Here is a 20,709-nt window from a genome sequence, read left to right as displayed (position 1 = left end):
TGTGTGTGTATGTGTGTATACGCACTATTGGCTCTGTTTATTTAGAGAACCCTAAAACAGTTTGTAAGAAGGGGGGGTTTCTTTTGATAGGTTAGCTGAACACCAAAAAAGGAAAGATGTCATTTAAGGGGCAAAAAAGAATTTTTTGAACATAAATAATAATCAAATTCTTGAAATAAATTTGTGTTACAAACTTGCAGGGTTTCAGCTTATTAGCGAATGAGTCAGGAGAAAAAGGGGTTTTATCCTTGTGACGATGGATATTCTCAGGCATGGACAGATAAACGTACACAAACGCAGAGTTCTACAAAATCATTTCCCTTCTGATGAGGCTTAAAGTCATCGTGGAGGGAAGAATGTTAAAGCTAGTGTTTCAATGCAGCTTCTTTTATTTAACTCACTTCATAACTTGGTTACATAGTGACATAGTTCAGTTAGGGGCAAGCTACCCAGAAACTGACTACAGACACCATTGCCTGTTCTGGGTCTCCAGTAGATTGTGAGACTTCTTATCCTCCATAATCACATGAATCAATTCATCATAACAAATATATATATATATATATGTGTGTGTGTGTGTGCGTGTGTGTGTGTGTGTGTATGTATGTGTGCATACACGCTATTGGCTCTGTTTATTTAGAGAACCCTAATAATGTTTGTAAGAAGGGGGGGTTGTTTGTTTGTTCGTTTTGTTTTGTTTTGTAGATGGAGTTTCGCTCTTGTTGCCCAGGTGTGCAATGACACAATCTGGGCTCACTACAACCTCTGCCTCCCAGGTTCAAGCAATTCTCCTGCCTCCGCCTCCTGAGTATCTGGGATTACAGGCATGCACCACCATGCCAGGCTAAGTGTTTGTATTTTTAGTAGAGACGGGGTTTCTCCCTGTTGGTCAGGCTGGTCTCAAACTCCTGACCTCAGGGGATCCGTCTTCCTCGGCCTCCCAAAGTGCTGGGATTTCAGGGGTGAGGCACTGCCCCCAGCCAGTGAAGTTTTAGACTATGCCATCATGTAGGGAACTGCAGCAAGGAGCACCTTCCCATCCTTCCTCTACACAGATGAAACCAGCTGGACTACTGGGAGCACGGCAGAGTGTATTTCCAAGTGAAGATTCCAGGGGCATCGAGAAAATCTTCTTCATTGCTGTCGAGTCTGAGCTGTATGGCAGATGATAATCAGTGGGTTATTGTGCTCCGATTGTACATGTGTGCAGTTAGCATGGAAACCATGGAGAGAGGAGCATTGTTTGTTCCTGGGATTTCAAATTATTCCTCCTGTACATGACTCTCATGAGTGTTGTGGTATAACACAGAATAACACTCCTTCTTTTTAGTAGTACTTGTCCTCCCCCATGAAGAAACTATTCAGATAACTACACACACACTTAGCGATGCAGCATGAATGTTTTGATGCCAAGGAGAGCCTTGCAAATAAACTACTTTAATCAGTATTAGTAGTAATAACAGTGGTAATTACCTGTACTGGAAACTATTATTTTCCTTGTTAATTTCTGTCACTGCAGATTTCTGTTCAATTTAACATTTTATATATCATAAAGACTCAAACAAATGCTTCACATTTCTGCGGTGAGGGATGTGGGCCCACACTTTGCGCGTGTGCAGATGGCCGCCAAGTGTGCCCTTGGACGGAGAGTGCTGACGTGCTGTATTTCAGACAATTGGAGGTGCTGCACCATCAGATCAGTGGAACATATTAGAATCCGAACTCTAACAATCCTAAACTTCAGCGACTTTTCAAATTCTCATTTAGGCAAAGAAAAATACTTTGTTCAAATGAAACCTTATCTGAAAATTCCATATGTAGAACAAGGAAATTGGAGCTGTTCTGTTTTGTTGTTTGTTTGTTTGTTTTGAGACGGAGTTTCGCTCTCGTTACCCAGACTGGAGTGCAATGGCGAGATCTCGGCTCACCGCAACCTCCGCCCCCCTGGGTTCAGGCGATTCTCCTGCCTCAGCCTCCTGAGTAGCTGGGATTACAGGCACGTGCCACCATGCCCAGCTAATTTTTTGTATTTTTAGTAGAGACAGGGTTTCACCTTGTTGACCAGGATGGTCTCGATCTCTTGACCTCGTGATCCACACGCCTCGGCCTCCCAAAGTGCTGGAGCTGTTCTGTTTAAAGGACAAGGAGAAATGGTTCTCAGTGTCCTACCAAGTTAAACTTCTTTCACCGCCCCCCACTCTTCCACCCCATGTGCTTCCTCAGCTTCCAAGAAACATTGGTGGGGCCCGGATCATGTTTTCCTGCCCCTGAGCCAACCACCTTCTCATCTACCCACAGAAGTGCCTGGTGCCAGGGGACAGAGGCATCCCTCACACACAGACAGTGGGGATAAGCGATTCTCAGTTCCAGGCTCGCTCTCTATTCCCACCGTGCCATCAACACCAGCAGCAATGCAGAGTCATTTTTGCTGATAGTGTTTCCATCCTGCAGATATGACCTCGATCAGTCTCGTAATCATCCTGACACACTAAATCCTGTCCTGCTTCTCCACAGACACCTTTGATAACTCCCCCTGCTCTGAGGATAAAGCCCAGGCTCATTCATATGCTGCTGAAATCCCCTACAATGAGACCTTGGCGTCCTTGGCTGCATCCTTGATACAGTCTGTGCCTCAGCCTCACCCACTGCTCACTGGTCCCTGAGATGTTTCCTGAGAACATAGAATACCCTTAACTCATATTCTCTAACAAAATCCATGTCACCTTCCAAAGCCTGGTCCACACGGCAGGTCACTGTACTTTTTCCTCATTGACAGCATGAGCCATGTCCTCCTTTGACCCCTGAAGTTGACATCCCCTGTATCATTGAGGGTCCAGCCAGGAGACAGAAACTCTGAGAATTATCTGGACAGAGAAAACAAATCTCAACTAGGAATTATTATGGGGTAAATTGCATGTCCCTGAAATTGGTATGTTAGAGTCCTCATCCTCAGTATCTCAGAGTTTACATGAAAATTGAATTGCTGTACCTGTAAGTAGTTACAATGAGGTCACACTGGAGTAGGGTGGGCCCCCGATCATAAGGAGGGACATTTGAGGATAGGCAGCCCACAGGGAAAATGCCTCCATCTGAAGCTGAAGCACAGATTGGGTGAGGCATCTGCAAGTGAAGGAACACCAAAATGGCCAGCACAGCCTCAGCAGCTGGCAGACAGCTCGACTTTGAGCTCTTCCCTCTGAGCGCTCAGAGGAACCCACCCTGCTGGCACCTTGATCGTGGACCTCCAGCCTCTGGATCTGCCAGACAGTAAGTTTCTGTGGTTTAGCATTCCTGACCCTAGCAAACAAAGACTTTCTGATGAATTTTCAACAAAATGGTGGAAAAGATGAAGAGCCAGCATGAAGTTATGGCAGAGGCAATGTGGGAAGTAGCTACGACCCCTGGGCTGGGGGGAGCAAGGGAGAGCAGGCAGACAGATTGCGGGAGCACAGGGGCTGAAACTCAGGCCTCTGAGACGGCCACTCGGCCGGGCTGGTATGGTGCAGTCTGAGGGAATCTGACAGTCTTGTCTGGGGAGTGCTGGCCACGTGGACCACTGGACCAGCCGCTGTCTGGTGAAGTCAGGTGGCCAGGCTGATGTGGAGAGTAGCAGAAAGTGACCTGGGCAGGAAAGGCAAGGCCGTTGTGGAGAGGTGCATTTAGCAGAGCCCGGCATTGTGCAGCAAAATGCAGAGGGGGCTGGCAACTTGGAGATGGACATGTCATGACGGCGTACCCCTCCTAGCACTTATTTTTACCTTATAGAATAATTAGGTGTCTGTAAGTGTTTCACCTCATTATCTAATTTAGACATGTACCACAGATACTCAGACAACTGTTCAATTGATTCGATTTCAGCTTCTCCCAGAGCACAAGATGCTTTCTATTCCTTACACTGGTTCCCTAAAGCCTTCCTGGAATCAATGAATAAAGTGAAAAGGAGGAAGGAAGGAGAGAGGTGGGACAAGAGGAAGAAAGGAAGAGAAACAGGAGGAAAAAGAAGGGAGGAGGGATGGGAGGAATGAAAAAGAAAGAAGACAGAAAGAAAAATAGGAGGAAAGAAAGGAGGGAGGAGGGATGAGAGGAAGGAGGAAGGGTAGGAGGAAGGAAGGAGGGAGACGGGACAAGAGGAAGGAAGAAAGAGAAATGGGAGGAAAGAAAGGAGGAGGAAGGATGAGAAGAGGGAGGAAGGAGGAAGGGCAGGAGGAAGGAAAGAGGGAGGTGGGACAGGAGAAAAGAAGAAAAATGAGAGAAAGGAAGGCGGGAGGAGGGAAGGGAGGAAGCATGGAAGGAGGAAGGGCAGGTGGGAGGAGGGACAGGAAGAAGGAAGGATGGGGGAAACAGCAGTCAGGCACTAGTAACAGATGTGTGGTGCCAGTGGCCCTGTTACAAGATGAGCTGCCCCTAGGAGTACAGAGAGTAGGGGACTGTCCCAGGATCTGGGAGAAGAGGGTGTGAGAAGGGTGACGTCATGAGATCAACAAGTCTGCTGGTCCCTGGCCCAGTGGGCAGGCTGTCGAAGGAAGTGCTGAGGTTCTCTTCCCGGATTTATTGCACACTTCCCGAGCAACCTTCGACAAACCACTTAACTCAACCCTAGAGATAACGTCACACCATCCTCAGTTTGTAAAATGATCACTGATCCTTCGCCACTGCTATCACGGACACAGTGGCAATGTATCTGCCGGCAGCCAGGCACAGCAGCTGGGAAAACACGCAAGGGCACTCAAAGCTCTGCTTTTATGGCAGTTCTCTCTTGCCCAATGCACACACAGTAAGCTGCGACCTTGGGACCCAAGCATATTCACATGATGCACTAATACAGAATTCCTGTTTTGCAAAATCTAGGAAATGGGGCTTAACTGGTAACTTTGAGATGTGCATGGTAGCAGTGACATCAAGAGAATGCAATTGACACATCTATCGCACGGAGCAAAGGCAGCACGCTGGCCTCCTCGGCTTCCGAAGACATGCTACTGCTGGCTGACTACCCTGGAGTCAGCCAGGAAGAAGAAGTTGCTTGGTGCCCAGATCAATTCATGTTCTCAAATGTGCTTCTTCAAACCTAAGGCCTTTCTTGTCTAGAGAGTATGTAAGCCACACAAAACTCAAAGGTCTTTTTACACGTGCAGTGCACCGGGGCGGCAGCTTTAACCTTTGATAACCAATATCGGAAATTGTTAATGTATGTCATAATATAATTCTCCTAAATATTACATATTTTTATTTTATTTAACACTGAAGAGGGGAAACTCTAGAGCTTCTGTTAAGACCTTTTGCTGCAAAGCTAAAGAATATATTGCAGTGAGCAAGGAGCATAGGTCCAGTTAGTGAATTCCAGTGCTGCCTGTGCGGGACAGCCATAGGTGATCATGGGTGGTATGACAGGCTGAGCCATGCTCCACCCACCCTCAAATTCATGTTGAAGCCTTCGCCCTCAGCACACCACCATGCCTTTGTGTTTGGAGACAGGGCTTTTAAGGAGGTGATCAAGGGGTAACAAAGCCCTTAGAATGGACTTTAATCCAATTGGAATGGTTTCCCTTTAAAAGGAGGACATTTGGACACATGGAAAGCCACCAGGGATGCCCATGCATGGAGAAGTGGCCATGAGAGGACACAGGAAGAGGCTACTGGGTCACCTGTAAGCCAGGGAGAGACCCCAGAAGGAACCAACCCTCCCAACAGCTAGTCTTGGACTTTTAACCTCCAGAGCTGGAAGAAGAGGAACGTCTGCCATTGAAGTCTCTGGGACGTTGCTCCAGCGGTTCCAGACACAGCATATAAGTGAGTAGAATTCTGCAGGCCTCTCTCAAACCGGGCTCTGCCGTCAGCAGCATCTGAGAAGGAAACCACTGACAAGGGGGATGCAGAGGGCTCCTTCCCCTAAAGAGCAATTGGGAAGGAAGCCTCTTCTCCCCTAAACCTCCAGCAAAAGTGTGGGTCTCCCCTAGGAGCTTTGGGTGACTGCTCTATGGCCCTTATTAAAATGTAGATGTTCTCTTCACAGGAGACTTAGCTAACCTATCCCTGTCAATCAACACACACCCTAGGTCATATTAGAATCTTGGACTAGTCTGCCAGACCCTCAGCTTGTTCCCAGGAGAAACAAGCTTGTTCCTTGTTCCCAGGACCACACACCCCATCAATCTTCACTGGAGGTGACGGGAGCCCCAGAATGGGGAATAGGTGGCATTGAAGTTCAATCCAGGCAGCCCACCATTAGCATGAGGACCTTTAGGGTGGCTCTAAAATGTAGGGGGTTGGGAAGGGCATCTAGAGGAATACGGAGGGCCAAGAAGGGGAGCTTCTGGATCTGGGGATTTTGCCTCAATCGCCTTCTCGTGGTGACAGGTTGTACTATGTCCTGTGGACAAAATTCTCCACTGTAAGTGTGTCTGGGAGAAGAAAACATTCCCTCTTCTTCCTCTCTTCTCTTCCACCCCCATGCTATTTCCGTCTTTCACAAGCAAGCATGTTCCCACAGAACGCCCACAGCTTGTTTAAGTTTGGGAGATCCAGAGGTCTTTCTTCATGTCCTGCGAAAGAGAGGATGGGCCCTGGCTGAGAACCCCAAACTAGGGAACAGCTCTGGAGATGACTTTGGGTGACCGTTATGTAAGAGGCAAGTCAGCAAGAACAGATATGGGACCCACGGTTCAAGGGGTATTTTAAGCTTTCCTCCTTACACTCATTTCATACCCCAGATTTTTCTGTAACAGTGGTCTTGGAATGTGCTGTAGACTCTGAGTGTCTTCAGAACCTCCCAGAAACGGTCCTTGAACTTCTAATGTCGGTGTGGCTTTGAGACACTGTGCTGTGCTCTTGAGCTGGTGACCCTAAAGGCTGATGAACAGATTTTAACCCATGGGTCTGGGACATCTGCTACTGCACACGCTCATTAAAATCCTGAAATGTGCTGTGCTTTCTACTTGGGGGGCATTTTGTGGCCATATATTTGTCAATGGCTTTTAAAAGAGATCTGCGGTAGGAGGGCATTTATCTTTAATAGCACAAGGGGTTGAGGGCCGGTATGAAGTCGTTGGAGATAGAACACTGTTTGGTCTAAATTTTAAATATTTTTGGAAACATCAAACACAAATATACCATTTAGTACTTTCCCCTTTTCCATCACACACATATAAATTCTTTTGAGGGTTTTACCCTGAAATCTTCTCTGGATTTGCTCAGATCTAGAAAATGTGTTATCCTTTCTAAGCTGGTATTTCACTTCCTCTCTGGTCATTACTGTCTGTTGTTATTGGGAAGAATATGTGAGGTAGATTCATAAATGAGCTGTAAGTATGCATCCATGTAGATCTGCTCTTTGGACGGGAGATGCTACGATAACCATGATTGGATGTAATTACGTGGAGAGTATATTTTAACACCACTGGTTGTTAGAACACCAGTTTCAAAATGCACAGCTACGAAAACAGCCTAGCATTCTAAAAAGAAATAAAAACACAATCACCTTTATCGACTTGTTGCATTTTCTAAACTTCCTACTTGATTAAATACTATCAGTAACATTTGATGTTTATGTGACAATAGTTCACAGCTTACAATTAAAGGAAATTATTTGATCATGGAAATATTAATGAAAATGACAGTGGAATTCAATCAAGTTGATTTGAGTTGTTCTCATTTCCTCTCTTCTTTTCAGTAAGAGGATGAAATGCTCTCTACCCGCTCCCTAACCCCATATGTAAATTTCCCTGCTGGGATTTGATCATGCAGCAGGGATAGAACATTCTTAAAGTTGCATTAGATGCACCAGCTGTTGGCATTGTGTGTAGATGAATTACCTTTGGGACCTCTCGAAGGATGGCATGGCTGGAGTTATTTGCTCTTGCTTTTGGAAAACAAGAGGACATGAGGTTGCGTCACAGATTAAGAATTAAGTTTAGGTCAGAGTCTGGGATATGGTACCTTCCACTGCTGTAAGTTACAAAAACGAAACAAAAAAAAACAAACAGATACCTCCTCGACAGACTTCCTTTTTTTGTTTTGTTTTTTGAGAAGGAGTCTCACTCTCTGGCCCGGGCTGGAGTGCAGGGGCACAGTCTCGGCTCTCTGCAACCTGTGCCTCCCGGGTTCTCCTGCCTCAGCCTCCAGAGTAGCTGGGACTGCAGGTATGTGCCACCACAGCCGGCTATGACAGACGTTTTGTCGGTAGTGTGGATGCCTCAGGGACCAAGAGCTGGGATGGGAGAGACCCAGGGAGTGCTTGGGACTCCATGGCTTGACTGGAGTCTTCCTGAAGCCTGCCTTACTTTGTCATAAACACTTCCATAAAATAAGTTCACTAGTAGAGAACTGTACTGACTTGCCGTAGAAGCGAAAAATCGCACTGAAAGCAACACGAAATGACACATGTGCTGACAGAGCCATGCCTTATGGCCTCCACCCACCATCTTAGTACAGGAGAGCACCTATGTGTAGCAGGGTCATGCCCACTGCCCTCTGGTCCGTACCCGCCTTAGTACAGGAGAGCACCTCTGTGTGCCCAGGGCCATGCCCACTGCCCTCTGGCCTCCACCTGCCATCTTAGTACAGGAGAGCACCTCTGTGTGCCCAGGGCCATGCCCACTGCCCTCTGGCCTCCGCCTGCCATCTTAGTACAGGAGAGCACCTATGTGTAGCAGGGTCATGCCCACTGCCCTCTGGTCCGTACCCGCCTTAGTACAGGAGAGCACCTCTGTGTGCCCAGGGCCATGCCCACTGCCCTCTGGCCTCCACCCGCCATCTTAGTACAGGAGAGCACCTCTGTGTGCCCAGGGCCATGCCCACTGCCCTCTGGCCTCCACCTGCCATCTTAGTACAGGAGAGCACCTCTGTGTGCCCAGGGCCATGCCCACTGCCCTCTGGCCTCCACCTGCTATCTTAGTACAGGAGAGCACCTCTGTGTGCCCAGGGCCATGCCCGCTGCCCCCTGGTCTCTACCCGCCATCTTAGTTTTTGCTGGAGTGTACAGTAACAGTCACATACTCAAAGAGTTAAAATGGAACCCTTCCACATGGCTGCTTTATAACTGTAACGTCCTGGTAACAGAAGTTCTTATCAGAGGTCTGCATGGTACTTGGCAAACAAGACGTTCTACCTTTTAAACAAATAATTCATTAGGTAATTAAATTCAAGTGAGATTACTCTAATTAAATATACACCACTGTTGAATCATAATTTCTATGTGGCCTAGTTAAAGATGAACAATCTCTTGTTCCTGACAAAAAAGAGAAAGCTTTAAAAGAATTCCCCTTGGCTGGAAGAATAGATATACACGCACTCCACAGAGGTCATTTCAAGAAGGCACAGATGCAAACACAATGCCGGAGGGGGATGCCTCATGTCTAGAGATTCTAGAGCAGGTTCAGCGTCAGGCTGTGGGTTAGGGTTATCGGGACTTGACGGGAAGCCACCGCGATCCCAGGGCGCTGGGGCACTGCAGGTGCACACAGTCAGGGACCCCGGGGTGGGAGCCAGCGCAGTTTCAGCCGCATCCGACAGGCCCCGAGTGGGAGGCAATCGGGAGGCCAGCGCCGGCCGAGAGACCAGAGGACTTGAGCAGAATGAAAAGTCACTTTGTTCCCCAAGCCGCGCTCAGCCCGGCCCCCTCTATTGCCATTAGGAGCCGCAGCCACGACGGCGCTCACGGGGCGCAGAAGTCCCCGTTGCTTTGATCCCAGCCTCTCCGCTGCCGAGAGCTGACAGTCGGCCCCGCTTTCATTTGTCAGACACGCGTTTGCCGGTGTTCCAGAGCAGGCAGCTACACCTGTACTGTGAGAATTTACATCGCCTTGCTTCGGGATGGCATTGATTTGGGACGGGTGAAATACAAACACAAACTAATTAAAAACTGCATAATGGAGCCCTACAGGAACGCGGCAGAAAAACAAATAAATACAAGTGCAGCTGGCACGGCGATGGCGCCTCTGCCCCCGAGCAACCGTCTGGTGACATCAAATCATGAGCCCTGAGAACGCTCACGCCGCTGCTGCTCTTCATATTTCAGGCATAATGGAAATGATCTGGTTAATTAAGGGGAGTTTATAAAATATTTACGTGTGTGCACACGCATGTAATTCACTTCCTTCCACACTGGGAACGGCGTTCTAGGGGAGCTCCAGGCCGGGCCACTGCGGTCCCTCCCTCTGCCTTGAGTCTGTGGGGAATTGAGGCCCAGCTCCGCAGGCTCCAGGCCCGGGGTCGCACTGGGTCCGCCCGCAGCGCACCCCACGCTGTTGAGGCTCTGGATCCGAAATGCTGCCTTGCCGGGCACTGCCCCCAGCGTGCGACCATCCTGAGCCCTTAGCTTCTGGGCGTTTCCTTCCGGGGTTTTCCTGGAGTGGCACGTGGCTACTCCTTCTGCCTGCCCCACTCAGCTCCACTTGCCACCGGGTCCCCGTAGCCCTGAGCCCTTAGGGCGCTCACTGCAAAGAACCCTTAGGCCAGTTTCCCCAGGGGCCATCCATCTCCTCTTGGCTGGCAGGAAAACGCAGGCTGGACAGGAGGGTCGGAGCCTCGGGAGCCGTCGAGTCACCGCAGAGGAACCCACCTCTGTCTCAGCCGCTGGGGACTCTGGGGACTGTATGATCGTCACCTCCCTGTCACCGAGCTGGGTGGCCTCCCAGCTGCTGCAGAGGGACGGTGCGGAGTCCTAGTGGGTTTTTAAGCAGACTCCTAAGTCTGAGCGCTCGTCGGGGTGCAGGGCCAGACTGGGGTCCGCGCTGCACTGCCAGGTCAGGCCGACTCCCTGGCAACCAAGCCTGGCCCAGCGCAGCGCAGCGCCCGGCCATCTGTGGAGATGAGAGTGGCCACTGTGAAGGCCGGAGACCAGCCCCGCGTCGCCCGCTGCATCCCGGAGTGGGTCTGCGACGCCTGGTCCTCGGCGCCAAAGGCTGGTCCCCCATACGCCTCCCTGGAGTGATGCGTCCCGAGGAGCTGCCTCCTCTTCCGAAGCGACCCGTGGATTGCAGAGCTTCAGGACCAGTGAACTGTTTCCCAAGAAATACAATAGTAAATCAGGAAGCTGTTGGGTGTGTTCCATCTTGTCCGGATGTAAATATGCCCCAGGAGGGTGGGGCGGGGCGGGTGGAACCCTCACTGAGGTTGGGAGAGAGAAAAGGGAACCTATCTTCTCCGGGAGTAACAAATCCCTCCCATTTAGAAAACGGACTCAGGATAGTACCGACAACAGGAGCAGCACCTACCACGTGAACTTCCCATGAAGCCTTGACAGCAGCTCAAACATCAGCTTGGCTTAAACTGCAGTTTTTCACAAAGGCCCACCCCTCCCCCGCCTCCTCGGGGCCTTTTCTCTCCTCCCCACCCAATCCCCACCCCCCAGCCTGCTCCCCTCATGCTCCCTGAGGCCCGCCCGCTCTCCACACGCCACTGCACCCAGAGGCCTGCATCTGCCCCAGCCCTGGGCGCGCTGAAGGTCCCGGCTTCCCAGCCAGGGGGTCCCATTCACTCCCATTGCCGAGCTTCGCGGCGTCTCACTAGCCTCCTGCGCCACGTGCCTACGGTCCTAGGAGCACTGACACCCAAGTACTTCCAGACTGGATCCGGGGTTCAAAGCTGGAGGAGCTCCTATTCAACCGCGCAGCGACCCCTAGACCTGGCTTTGTCCGGCTCCTCCTGCTGTGTCTCTGACACAGTGACCATGGGGCAGCCTCCGGGTGCTGCCACCAGCTCCTGCCAGGCCAGGAGCGGCCGGTTGAGCAGCGGCAGGGACTGCCTCATCACCCCCTTTTGAGGCAGGGAAAGTGGCTGAGGGGCCAGTAAAGTGGCTCTCTCCTGGCTCAGATATCCAGTACCTCACAGCTGAGGCGTCCTCGGTTTCCACCGCCAAGCAGATGAAGTCACACAGCCTTCCACTCCAGTGTCCAGCGCCTTTGCCTGGCACCCCTAGGCCACCAGAGGGATGATCCTAGATGCCAGTGAAGCTGAGTCCATGCGGAGGCAGGAGTGGTCTCGTTGAGGGAAAGTTTAGATTTACTCGTGATATTTTTAAAAGGACGGTCAAATTGGCGCCATGGGTTCCAGAAGCTGAGACCTGTTTGCTGGGACATCTGAGGCCCCACTGGAACCTGTGCTGCTGAAAAAGAGTGGCAGAGAGGGTGGGAGGAAACTCTCCCGGGAGAAGCTGAGCCCCTCCCCGTCTCTGATGGGATGCTTTGGTGGCAGTTTGCGGGCGCTCTCTGTCTACCCGCCCCTCCCGTCTCTGATGGGGTGCTTTGGTGGCAGTTTGCCCGCTCTCTCTCTGTCTACCCTGCTTCCTTGTATCCTAGGTGAGTGTTTGAGCAATGGACCAAGAAGAAAGAAGAGAGGAGTTGAGTCGGTACCTGCCAGACTCTGCTGGGACTTCCTAGAATTGGTTTTAGGCCCAGGAGCCTGGAGTGCAGCCCCAGGCCCTGGCCCTGGGCAGAGAATGGACCACAATCGCCCGGCTGCACTGCTGCAGGGTTCCCCGGGGAGCAAGATGCCAGGTTTGCTAGGGCCGCTTCCTCAGGATCTGTGCAGTCCTCAGGCAGGGTTCACAGGGGGCCTCCAGGTGGGGCTCAGCCAGGTCCTCCACAACCAGCTCCGTGTCCTTAGGAGCTTGCAATTATTTTGTGCTGTGACCACAGTGTGGGTGATGCAGCTGGGGCACAGAGGAGTGGGCTGATTGAGAGTCAGGATGAAGCCTTCGCTTCCCTATTCCCGCCTCCCTACAAAGTTCTCGCAGCTGCACAGAGACCTCAGACTTGCCGGTGGGGTAGGCAGTGGTGTAGCGGGCTGGAAGGAGATAGCCAAGCTGTAGCTGAATCCCGAGGCTGAGACTGTCCCTGGACTCATCCACCTCATTCTCCAGGTCACACAAGAGGGCGTATCTCCCCTGTCACCCTGAAATGTGACACTGTAGTTTGCGGCACGGGACAGGGGAGGGTGGGGCTGGCCCGCGTCTCACACAGTGACTCACCGGCAACCGATGGGTTTGTTTTGGGTAGAGAGGAGAGGAGGTTGGAAATCGGAAATCTATCTTAGGGATAAAAGGTGCCGGGTGGTGGGCTGGGGAACAGGAAAAAGCCGCAATTAGGGGCTTCTCGGATTTGTGTCGTTAAGAACCCACTGGGCACCAGTCCTCAGCGCCCGAACCCACCCGGCCATCTCTGTAAAAGCAGGAAGGGAAGCACGCGGGTTCTGGAATGTGCAGAGACGAACTAAGAGGGGAAACAGCATGAATAGGAAGAAAATCTAACTCAGAGCTGGGGCATCAAGCCCGATTCGGAGCTGGTTATTGGTAATTACTAGTATTACGGGCATTATTGTTGTTAATTATAGGCGAGGTCTCAGTGTCTGTGTCCTCAGGCCCGGAAAACCCGAGCCCTCCTGATGCTGCTGAAGTCCCTGGGCCTCGAGGCTCCGTGCACAGAGGGAAGCGAGGCAGGGGTCAAGGGACCGCTGGCCAGTGTCCAGGATTCGGGTGGCTCAGGCCACCAGCAGAACAGCATGCCGGCTGTGACCCGAAGGCCGCCTTCATCCCTATTCCCACCCGGCCCTCCGGCGGGGACGACGCCAGAGTCCGCTGCTGAAATTCCCGCGGGGTCCCGTGTGCTGGAGAGCGGCAGCCGGGTGAACTCCCGCCCCGGCTCCACGTACCAGGTGGTTCGTAAAGTGGCCCCGGCAGCCGGGACTGGTACCCGGTTCCCCATGGCACCGTCCGGATCTCGCCAGCCACAGGGATCAGAAGTGACCAGCCAGGGCGGTCCCAGGCTCCGGGAGGCTAGGAGGCCGGTGCCCTTGGCGTCTTCTCCCAGGAGCTGCGCGGCCAGGCCCGCGGCTACACCGAACCCCTCTCTAGGGCGCCGCGACTGGCCGAGTCTCGTCGCCCGGCGAGGCTGAGGATGGAGAGGGGAGAAGGAGGGAAAAGAGGGTAGAAAGGGGAGAAGGAGGGAGGAGAGTGACGCGGGTCTTCGATCTGGGAGGCCGCTCCGTTCCGGGTCTGGCGGCGGCGCCGATTCGGTTCGCGCTCTCCACAGAAGTTTCCTGCTCGCCTCTGCACGCCGGGGGCACAAACAGGGGCGTTCAGGCCACGCAGTCTTCCTCCTTCGCTGGGGCGCGGGGGACGTTTCCCTCCGGCTGCCAGGGGGCTTTCTGGGTGAAGAAAAAGCCCCTCCCCCGCCTCCTCCTCCCCACCCTCCCTCGGAGAACCCACCCCGCCGACTGCGTCCGCTTCTCCCCCAGCGGGCTGGCGACTTCTCCGCGGGGTTTGCCCTCGCTCAAAGTTTGCACAATTGGAAGAGCCTGCAGAGCCCGGCCGCTCCCAGCTTCCCCCGGGACGGCGAGGCGGGTCACTGGCAGGCTATCGGGTACTATAGTCGGCGCCGCGGGGACCCTTGTCTGGAGTCGGGGTATCACGCCCGCCAGTTTCGCGGTTCGCGCAGAGTGTCCGGGTGCACTATGGCCCCGGATGTCCTCTGCAGGCACTGGCCGCGCGGGATTCGGAGTGAGGCCGCTCACCGCCCGCTGTCACCACCCCCAGGCCGCCCGCCCCTTCCCCGCTGCCCAAACCACCGGTGGAAAAGCCGGCGCCTAGTTGTTTTTGTTGAAAAGGGGTTACACCTCGGACGCGAAAATGCAAACCCGGTGTCAGACAGCTGTAAACCCGTGTCGACAGGTTGTCAGACAGCAGCGGGGGCTGGTCGGGAAGGATCCCGCGGCCTCCGGGCCCGCACCCCGCCGCCCGGACGCGCGCGCCCACCGCAGGAGGAGCTGGCCCGGCCGGCGCGGGGCACCACGTGCTCGCAGGAGGGGCGGGAGCGGCCGGCGAGGGCGGGAGGGAGGCAGGGAGGGGGCGGGAGGGGAGCCATGGGCGGGGCCTGCGCTCAAGGGGATGCCAATCAAAGCATCAACTTCAAATTGTGTCTGAAAGCCCCGCCGCCGAGAGGAGGGCGGCCGCCGCAGTCGGCGCGCGATCGCGGATCTGGGCGCAGCCGGGAGCCGGGCGCCTGCGAGCACCGGGCCGAGGAGGAGCCGCGACCGGCCCCCATCTCCCGGCCCGCCTGAGCGCGCCCGGCCGGCCGCCCACTCCTCCCTAGGACCCTCGCGGCACCCCCCCCACACACGGCCCCCCTCCGGCCGGCCTCCACCTCCCTCTCCGCGACTTTAATTCTCGCCCGCGGCCGCGACCGCCTAGTCTGCGGACATGTCCTTCCCGCAGCTGGGCTACCCGCAGTATCTGAGCGCCGCGGGGCCGGGAGCCTACGGCGGCGAGCGCCCGGGGGTGCTGGCTGCAGCCGCGGCGGCGGCGGCCGCCGCCTCGTCGGGCCGGCCCGGGGCCGCCGAGCTGGGCGCCGGCGCGGGCGCTGCTGCGGTCACCTCGGTGCTGGGCATGTACGCGGCGGCGGGGCCGTACCCCGGCGCGCCCAACTACAGCGCCTTCCTGCCCTACGCCGCGGACCTCAGCCTCTTCTCGCAGATGGTGAGTGCCCACGGCCTCTCCTCCAATGCCTCGCGGGCTCCATGGCAGGGGTGGCAGGTCCCCCTGGAGGGAGAGAGGATGGGGGGACGCGGCCCGGAGGAACCAGAAAGGTCCGCCGGCAGGTTCCCGGCCGCGGATGCCGCGGCCCCTGGGGACGCAGGAGGGCGGGGAGGCCTGGCGGTGGACGGCTGGGAAAGGAAGGCCCGGGCCAGGAATCGGGTCTCGAGAGAGTCCAGAGAGGCTGCAGAAGCAGGCCCTGGGAGCGATGCCGGTGCTGGAGGTCGGGGGCAAACTGGCCTGGCTCTGCCAGGGCTCCGGGGCAGGCCCACAGGGTTCCCGCAGCTCGGCCGGGCGTGGCAGGACGTCTCTTCCCCGCAGCGGATCCCGCTCGCGCGGCCTCTTCAGTTTTCGAATTGAGTCTGGAAAACTTGGTTTTTTCTCCCTCATAGCAGCTCCGAGATAGTTGTATCGAGTTTGCCAGACAGACCCCTTTAAAGCCTAGTAGAGTCAATCAACATAATCTTAACAAAAGAGGTCCAAAGGGTGGGGAGGTCTCTCCATGGCGTGTGTGCGCATTTGACATTAAACAAAAATTAAGTTGCAATAATGTTTTGGTGTCTGAAACGGTGTTTGGTTTTACTTTTGTAAGTTGCCAAAGTTTTCGTTTCATTTGCACCGAAAGAAAAGCACTATTCTTCCTGCATTACATAATGGAGGATTAAAGGAAACAGTGTCCCTTGGTTTAAAATAAATGGTGTCCTCTCAGCCTCCCATCCCAGTGGGTGTTAGATGGGGGTGGGGGAGGCGGCTGCACACTTAATTCTCCGCAGGGACAGTGGCCGGTCCAGAGGGTCCATTTTCCTTGTTCTGACTGCAAGGTCGGGTTGAAACTTCGGACCTCTGGTGAATTGCGCTGCGGGCGCAGGGCCCTGGGAGGCAGCCCCCTCCTGGGTCGCTGCCCCCGGGAAACAGCAATTCCAGGCACCCCCGATGTCTCCCCGCTCCCCGAAGGAGAAGCGAGGAGTAAATACCCGCCAAGTGTGCACAAGCAAAGAGCATGTTTCCCTGTAACTTTTCTTGTAGTTTTGAAAGAAAGCGGCCCGGCTGCCTTTCAGGTCTCTTACTATCGAAAAAGATCAGCCCCCATTTTGTTCATGCGGCGGGGAGGCCGGGAAGCGATGAGAGATTTACAAGGTGTCCTTTCAAAAAGAATTCCCAGTGGAGACGAGGCTGAAATGTCTTCTTTACAATTACAACCAAAATAATCAGAAAAGCGCAAAGTACATTTTGCAACGATTGAACAGAAACGAAATCTGGCCGCGGAAACCTTTCCGCGGTGGCCTCAGTCATCAAACTAATTAGTCCAAGAAATCCTCTGGTCTTTACAACTTTCTCAGAGTCCGGAGCTCCCTTTGCCAGCAACGCAACCCGGCCATTTTTACATAGGGGAGGGAATTTTTTTTTTTACAGAAATTGCGAATGCAGTTGTGTGCCATTTGGGAGCCCTGCCTGCGTGTGCCGGGGAGGGAGAGAGCTTTACTGTGAGGACCTACGCCCTTTGTGGAGAGCTGGGGAAGGGAGATGCTTGCTGTTTTGAGTTGTTTTATTTTCCTCCCTAGAGACAGAAAATGTAAAAATTCTTTCCACCCAAAAGGTGTGTGTTTCCTCCAGCTCTCCAGCTGGTTCTTAAAAGAGTGAATGCAAACCCAAACCCTGATTCTAGGCCTGGGTTTCTAAGCCGTTGTGATTGGGTGTTAGGAAGTCAAAAGATAAAATTGCATTTGAATGTCTGTCTGGGCAATTTATGGTAATAATGAGGCCTAATGAGGTTGTTAGAAAGATAAAATGTTATTTACCAAAAAACCTGATGGGATAATTTGACTTGCTGTGTTTTACTACTGATGATAAAAAGAATATTGATTGCAAATAAATCACCACCTCTAAACGCCTGCAAACAGTGTGTGTTTGCTCCTCCGGATCAAAGTCAAACTTCAGAGATGGAGTAACTGAGAAGGCCGAAGAAACTGAACCGGTTTCGCTCTCGGCCGCCGGTGGCTCCCAGCGCTGGCGTTAATATTTTACAGGCTAAGCCTTCCTTTTGTATTTTTTTTAAATGGTGTTTTTGTTATTATTGTAGGTAATGGCCGGGATTAAAATTTTAAATTACCTGTCACCACTAAAGACCTTTAAATGTGGGTGAACCATTATATGCAGATTAATTTGGAAGGCAAAGGAGTGTGCTTTCGTTTTAAATTGCTGGCGGATTTAGACTGGTAGAAAACCCGGGTTTTTTTTTTTTTTAGCGCCTCAGGGTCACAGGGAGGAGGCTGGGGCTCTGGGCCCTTAACGTTTGTAGAAATGGCTTTATCAGCTCAGTTGAAAGGTTTTTCCCTCTAGCTAGTGAAAGATAAACTTGGAAATGCAGTTTTCTCCAGCGGTTGGTGACGGGGACAGGGGTCGCCTAGGGAACTGGCAGGGGTCGCGGCTTCTGTTGTACTCTTCTGGAGATGCACCGTTTTGGGAACTTTTCTAGAGTGGCAAAAAAGCTCTCCATAGTGGGTGAAAGGGCATTCCTGAAGTCGGCTCGGGTCCTGGCTCCCCTTCTCCCGGGCAGTGAACTGGGGAGGGGGCGGGGGACTTCCAGGTCTGCAGGGCACTGCAGAGCCCCGCAAAGCGTCCTGGCGACCCTGGAGCCCCCAGGAGCGGGTGCTTCCCATTTTCCCAGCTTGGGGACTCATATCTCTCTCTCTCTCTCTCTCTCTCTCTCTCTCTCCACCTCCCTCTTCTCTCTACTCGCTGGTTGTATCCTGTGGCTGCAGGGCTCGCAGTATGAACTCAAGGACAACCCTGGGGTGCACCCGGCCACCTTTGCAGCCCACACGGCTCCTGCTTATTACCCCTATGGCCAGTTCCAATACGGGGACCCCGGGCGACCCAAAAACGCCACGCGCGAGAGCACCAGCACGCTCAAGGCCTGGCTCAACGAGCACCGCAAGAACCCCTACCCCACCAAGGGGGAGAAGATCATGCTGGCCATCATCACCAAGATGACCCTCACGCAGGTCTCCACCTGGTTCGCCAACGCGCGCCGGCGCCTCAAGAAAGAGAACAAGGTGACGTGGGGAGCGCGCAGCAAGGACCAGGAAGATGGAGCGCTCTTTGGCAGCGACACCGAGGGCGACCCGGAGAAGACCGAGGACGACGAGGAGATCGACCTGGAGAGCATCGACATCGACAAGATCGACGAGCACGATGGCGACCAGAGCAACGAGGACGACGAGGACAAGGCCGAGGCTCCGCACGCGCCCGCACCCGCTTCGGCCCTTGCCCGGGACCAAGGCTCGCCGCTGGCCGCCGTCGACGTTCTCAAGCCCCAGGACTCCCCGTTGGGCCTGGCCAAGGAGGCCCCCGAGCCCGGCAGCACCCGCCTGCTGAGTCCCGGCGCTGCAGCGGGCGGCCTGCAGGGTGCGCCGCACGGCAAGCCCAAGATCTGGTCCCTGGCAGAGACGGCCACGAGCCCCGACGGTGCGCCCAAGGCCTCGCCGCCGCCGCCCGCCGGCCACCCCGGAGCTCACGGGCCCTCCGCCGGCGCGCCGCTGCAGCACCCTGCCTTCCTGCCCAGCCACGGACTGTACACCTGCCACATCGGCAAGTTCTCCAACTGGACCAACGGCGCATTCCTCGCCCAGGGCTCGCTGCTCAACATGCGCCCCTTCCTGGGAGTCGGCGCGCCCCATGCCGCGCCCCACGGCCCTCACCTTCCTGCACCTCCACCGCCGCAGCCGCCAGTCGCCGTGGTCCCCGGGGCGCTCAGCGGAGACAAGGCCTCGGCCCGCAGCAGCCCCACGCTCCCAGGTACCCTGCCGGGGGGGCCGTGCCCACTTGTCCCCTAGCTGGGAATGCAGAGGCCAGGCAGGGTGTGGTAGCCTGGGGTGCATCCTGGGCCGGGAGGGTACCGGGCAGTGGCCGCCAAGTCCGGGGCTGTGCTTAATCCCTGCTTCCGTTTAGAAAGGCAGGCAGGTCCCAAGGGCTCTCTCAAGAGAGCTTTTCCCCACCTGCGGGCCTGCTCTGGGGTGGCGGTGGGGATGGGGGGGGATGAGTCTCGGCGAACCTGCCTGAGCAGCAGGCAGGAGTTGGTGGAAAGGAGGCCTGGGCCCTCTCCCGCTCCTCCCTCGGTCCTAACTGCCTCTTCCAATCCCTCGCAGAGAGAGACCTCGTCCCCAGGCCGGATTCGCCGGCCCCGCAGTTAAAGTCGCCCTTTCAGCCGGTACGCGACAAGTGAGTGCGGCTTGCTTTTGCTCTGGAGAGAGGCGGTGGGGAGGAGGGGTGGTCGGGACCCGGGCGGAACTGGCCGGGTGGCGGTGGGGGTCGCGCAGTGGTTGTAGAAGGAGCGCTCACCGCCAGCCCCGGGCGCCGGGCTAGCAGAGGAGACTGCAGTTTCTCCCGAGCCGGGAGCCGCGCTGGCTGTGGACTCCGCCCCCCGGGCTCCGCTGCAGGAACCGGCGACGCCCGGCCCCGCGCCCCCAACTCACGGTGCTCCTGTCTTCTTGTCTCGCTGTGTTTCCCCTGCAGCTCGTTGGCCCCGCAGGAGGGAACGCCGCGGATCCTAGCAGCCCTCCCGTCAGCCTGATTAAGGGTCTTCTTTTACTTTTGCGGGGGGGGAGGGGGGAGGAGTTGGGGAGGGAGGGAATGTGGGAGGAATTAAGACAAATATTTCAGACTGGTGTAAAGAACAAATATGACAACGACGTCAAGGACTCCCATCCATCGCTTTCTGCAGAAAGGGGCTTGTTCGATCCCGAGCTCGCGTCCAGGCGGCCAGGCCTCTGCCGGCGGCTCGGGTGGCTGCGATGGTCGGGTTCGGTAAATGCCCCCACGTGCTTGTGTCTCTTCCCCCCCTTTCTGTATATAGAGTGATTTCAGATTGTAAATAGCGCGTCAGCGAACTTGTCTAAATCATATATTTTTGTCTAATAAACTAAATGAAATGATGCCCCTCCCTGCTGCTGTGCCTGGCCAGCGTGTTTGTGTGAGTGTATGTGTGAGTGTGTGACAGAAAGAAAGAGAGAGATGTGTGTGTGTGTGTGTGTTGCGGGTTACAGGGATCCTGGAACCCTGGGCGGTGCCCGAGGGATTGTGGCTGGGGCAGATGGGCTTCTCACAGGGGGCTTTGGAGACTGTTTCCACCAGAGACACCCGTGCTTTAAACATCTCTTGGTTGTTTGAGGTTGTTGTTGAATTTT

At 54.5% G+C, this 20,709-nt stretch overlaps 2 protein-coding genes across 3 annotated transcripts; one reads left to right on the top strand and one right to left on the bottom strand.

The window, feature by feature from the left end:
• Positions 1–8,999: 8,999 nt before the first annotated feature.
• On the bottom strand, positions 9,000–15,035 carry LOC144581662 (uncharacterized). The gene is made up of 5 exons (XM_078365998.1): positions 14,899–15,035; positions 14,629–14,786; positions 14,201–14,471; positions 11,820–14,139; positions 9,000–10,994 (listed from the first exon to the last, which is right to left on the bottom strand). The coding sequence occupies exons 1-4, from the start codon at positions 15,033–15,035 to the stop codon at positions 13,350–13,352; spliced, it is 1,356 nt and encodes a 451-aa protein (XP_078222124.1). The 3' UTR covers positions 9,000–10,994; positions 11,820–13,349.
• Positions 14,928–20,457, top strand: IRX1 (iroquois homeobox 1). Of its 2 annotated transcripts, none has more exons than XM_035291798.3 (4): positions 14,928–15,466; positions 18,286–19,321; positions 19,672–19,733; positions 20,039–20,457. In XM_035291798.3, the coding sequence occupies exons 1-4, from the start codon at positions 15,191–15,193 to the stop codon at positions 20,381–20,383; spliced, it is 1,719 nt and encodes a 572-aa protein (XP_035147689.1). In that variant the 5' UTR covers positions 14,928–15,190; the 3' UTR covers positions 20,384–20,457. The 2 variants fall into 2 exon arrangements, with proteins under 2 accessions (XP_035147689.1, XP_035147690.1); XM_035291799.3 differs by having other exon boundaries at positions 19,672–19,744.
• Positions 20,458–20,709: the final 252 nt, after the last annotated feature.

The sequence above is a fragment of the Callithrix jacchus genome, chromosome 2 (assembly GCF_049354715.1).
Source record: "Callithrix jacchus isolate 240 chromosome 2, calJac240_pri, whole genome shotgun sequence".
NCBI lineage: Eukaryota > Metazoa > Chordata > Mammalia > Primates > Cebidae > Callithrix > Callithrix jacchus.
This window is presented reverse-complemented; position numbering and strand designations above follow the sequence as displayed.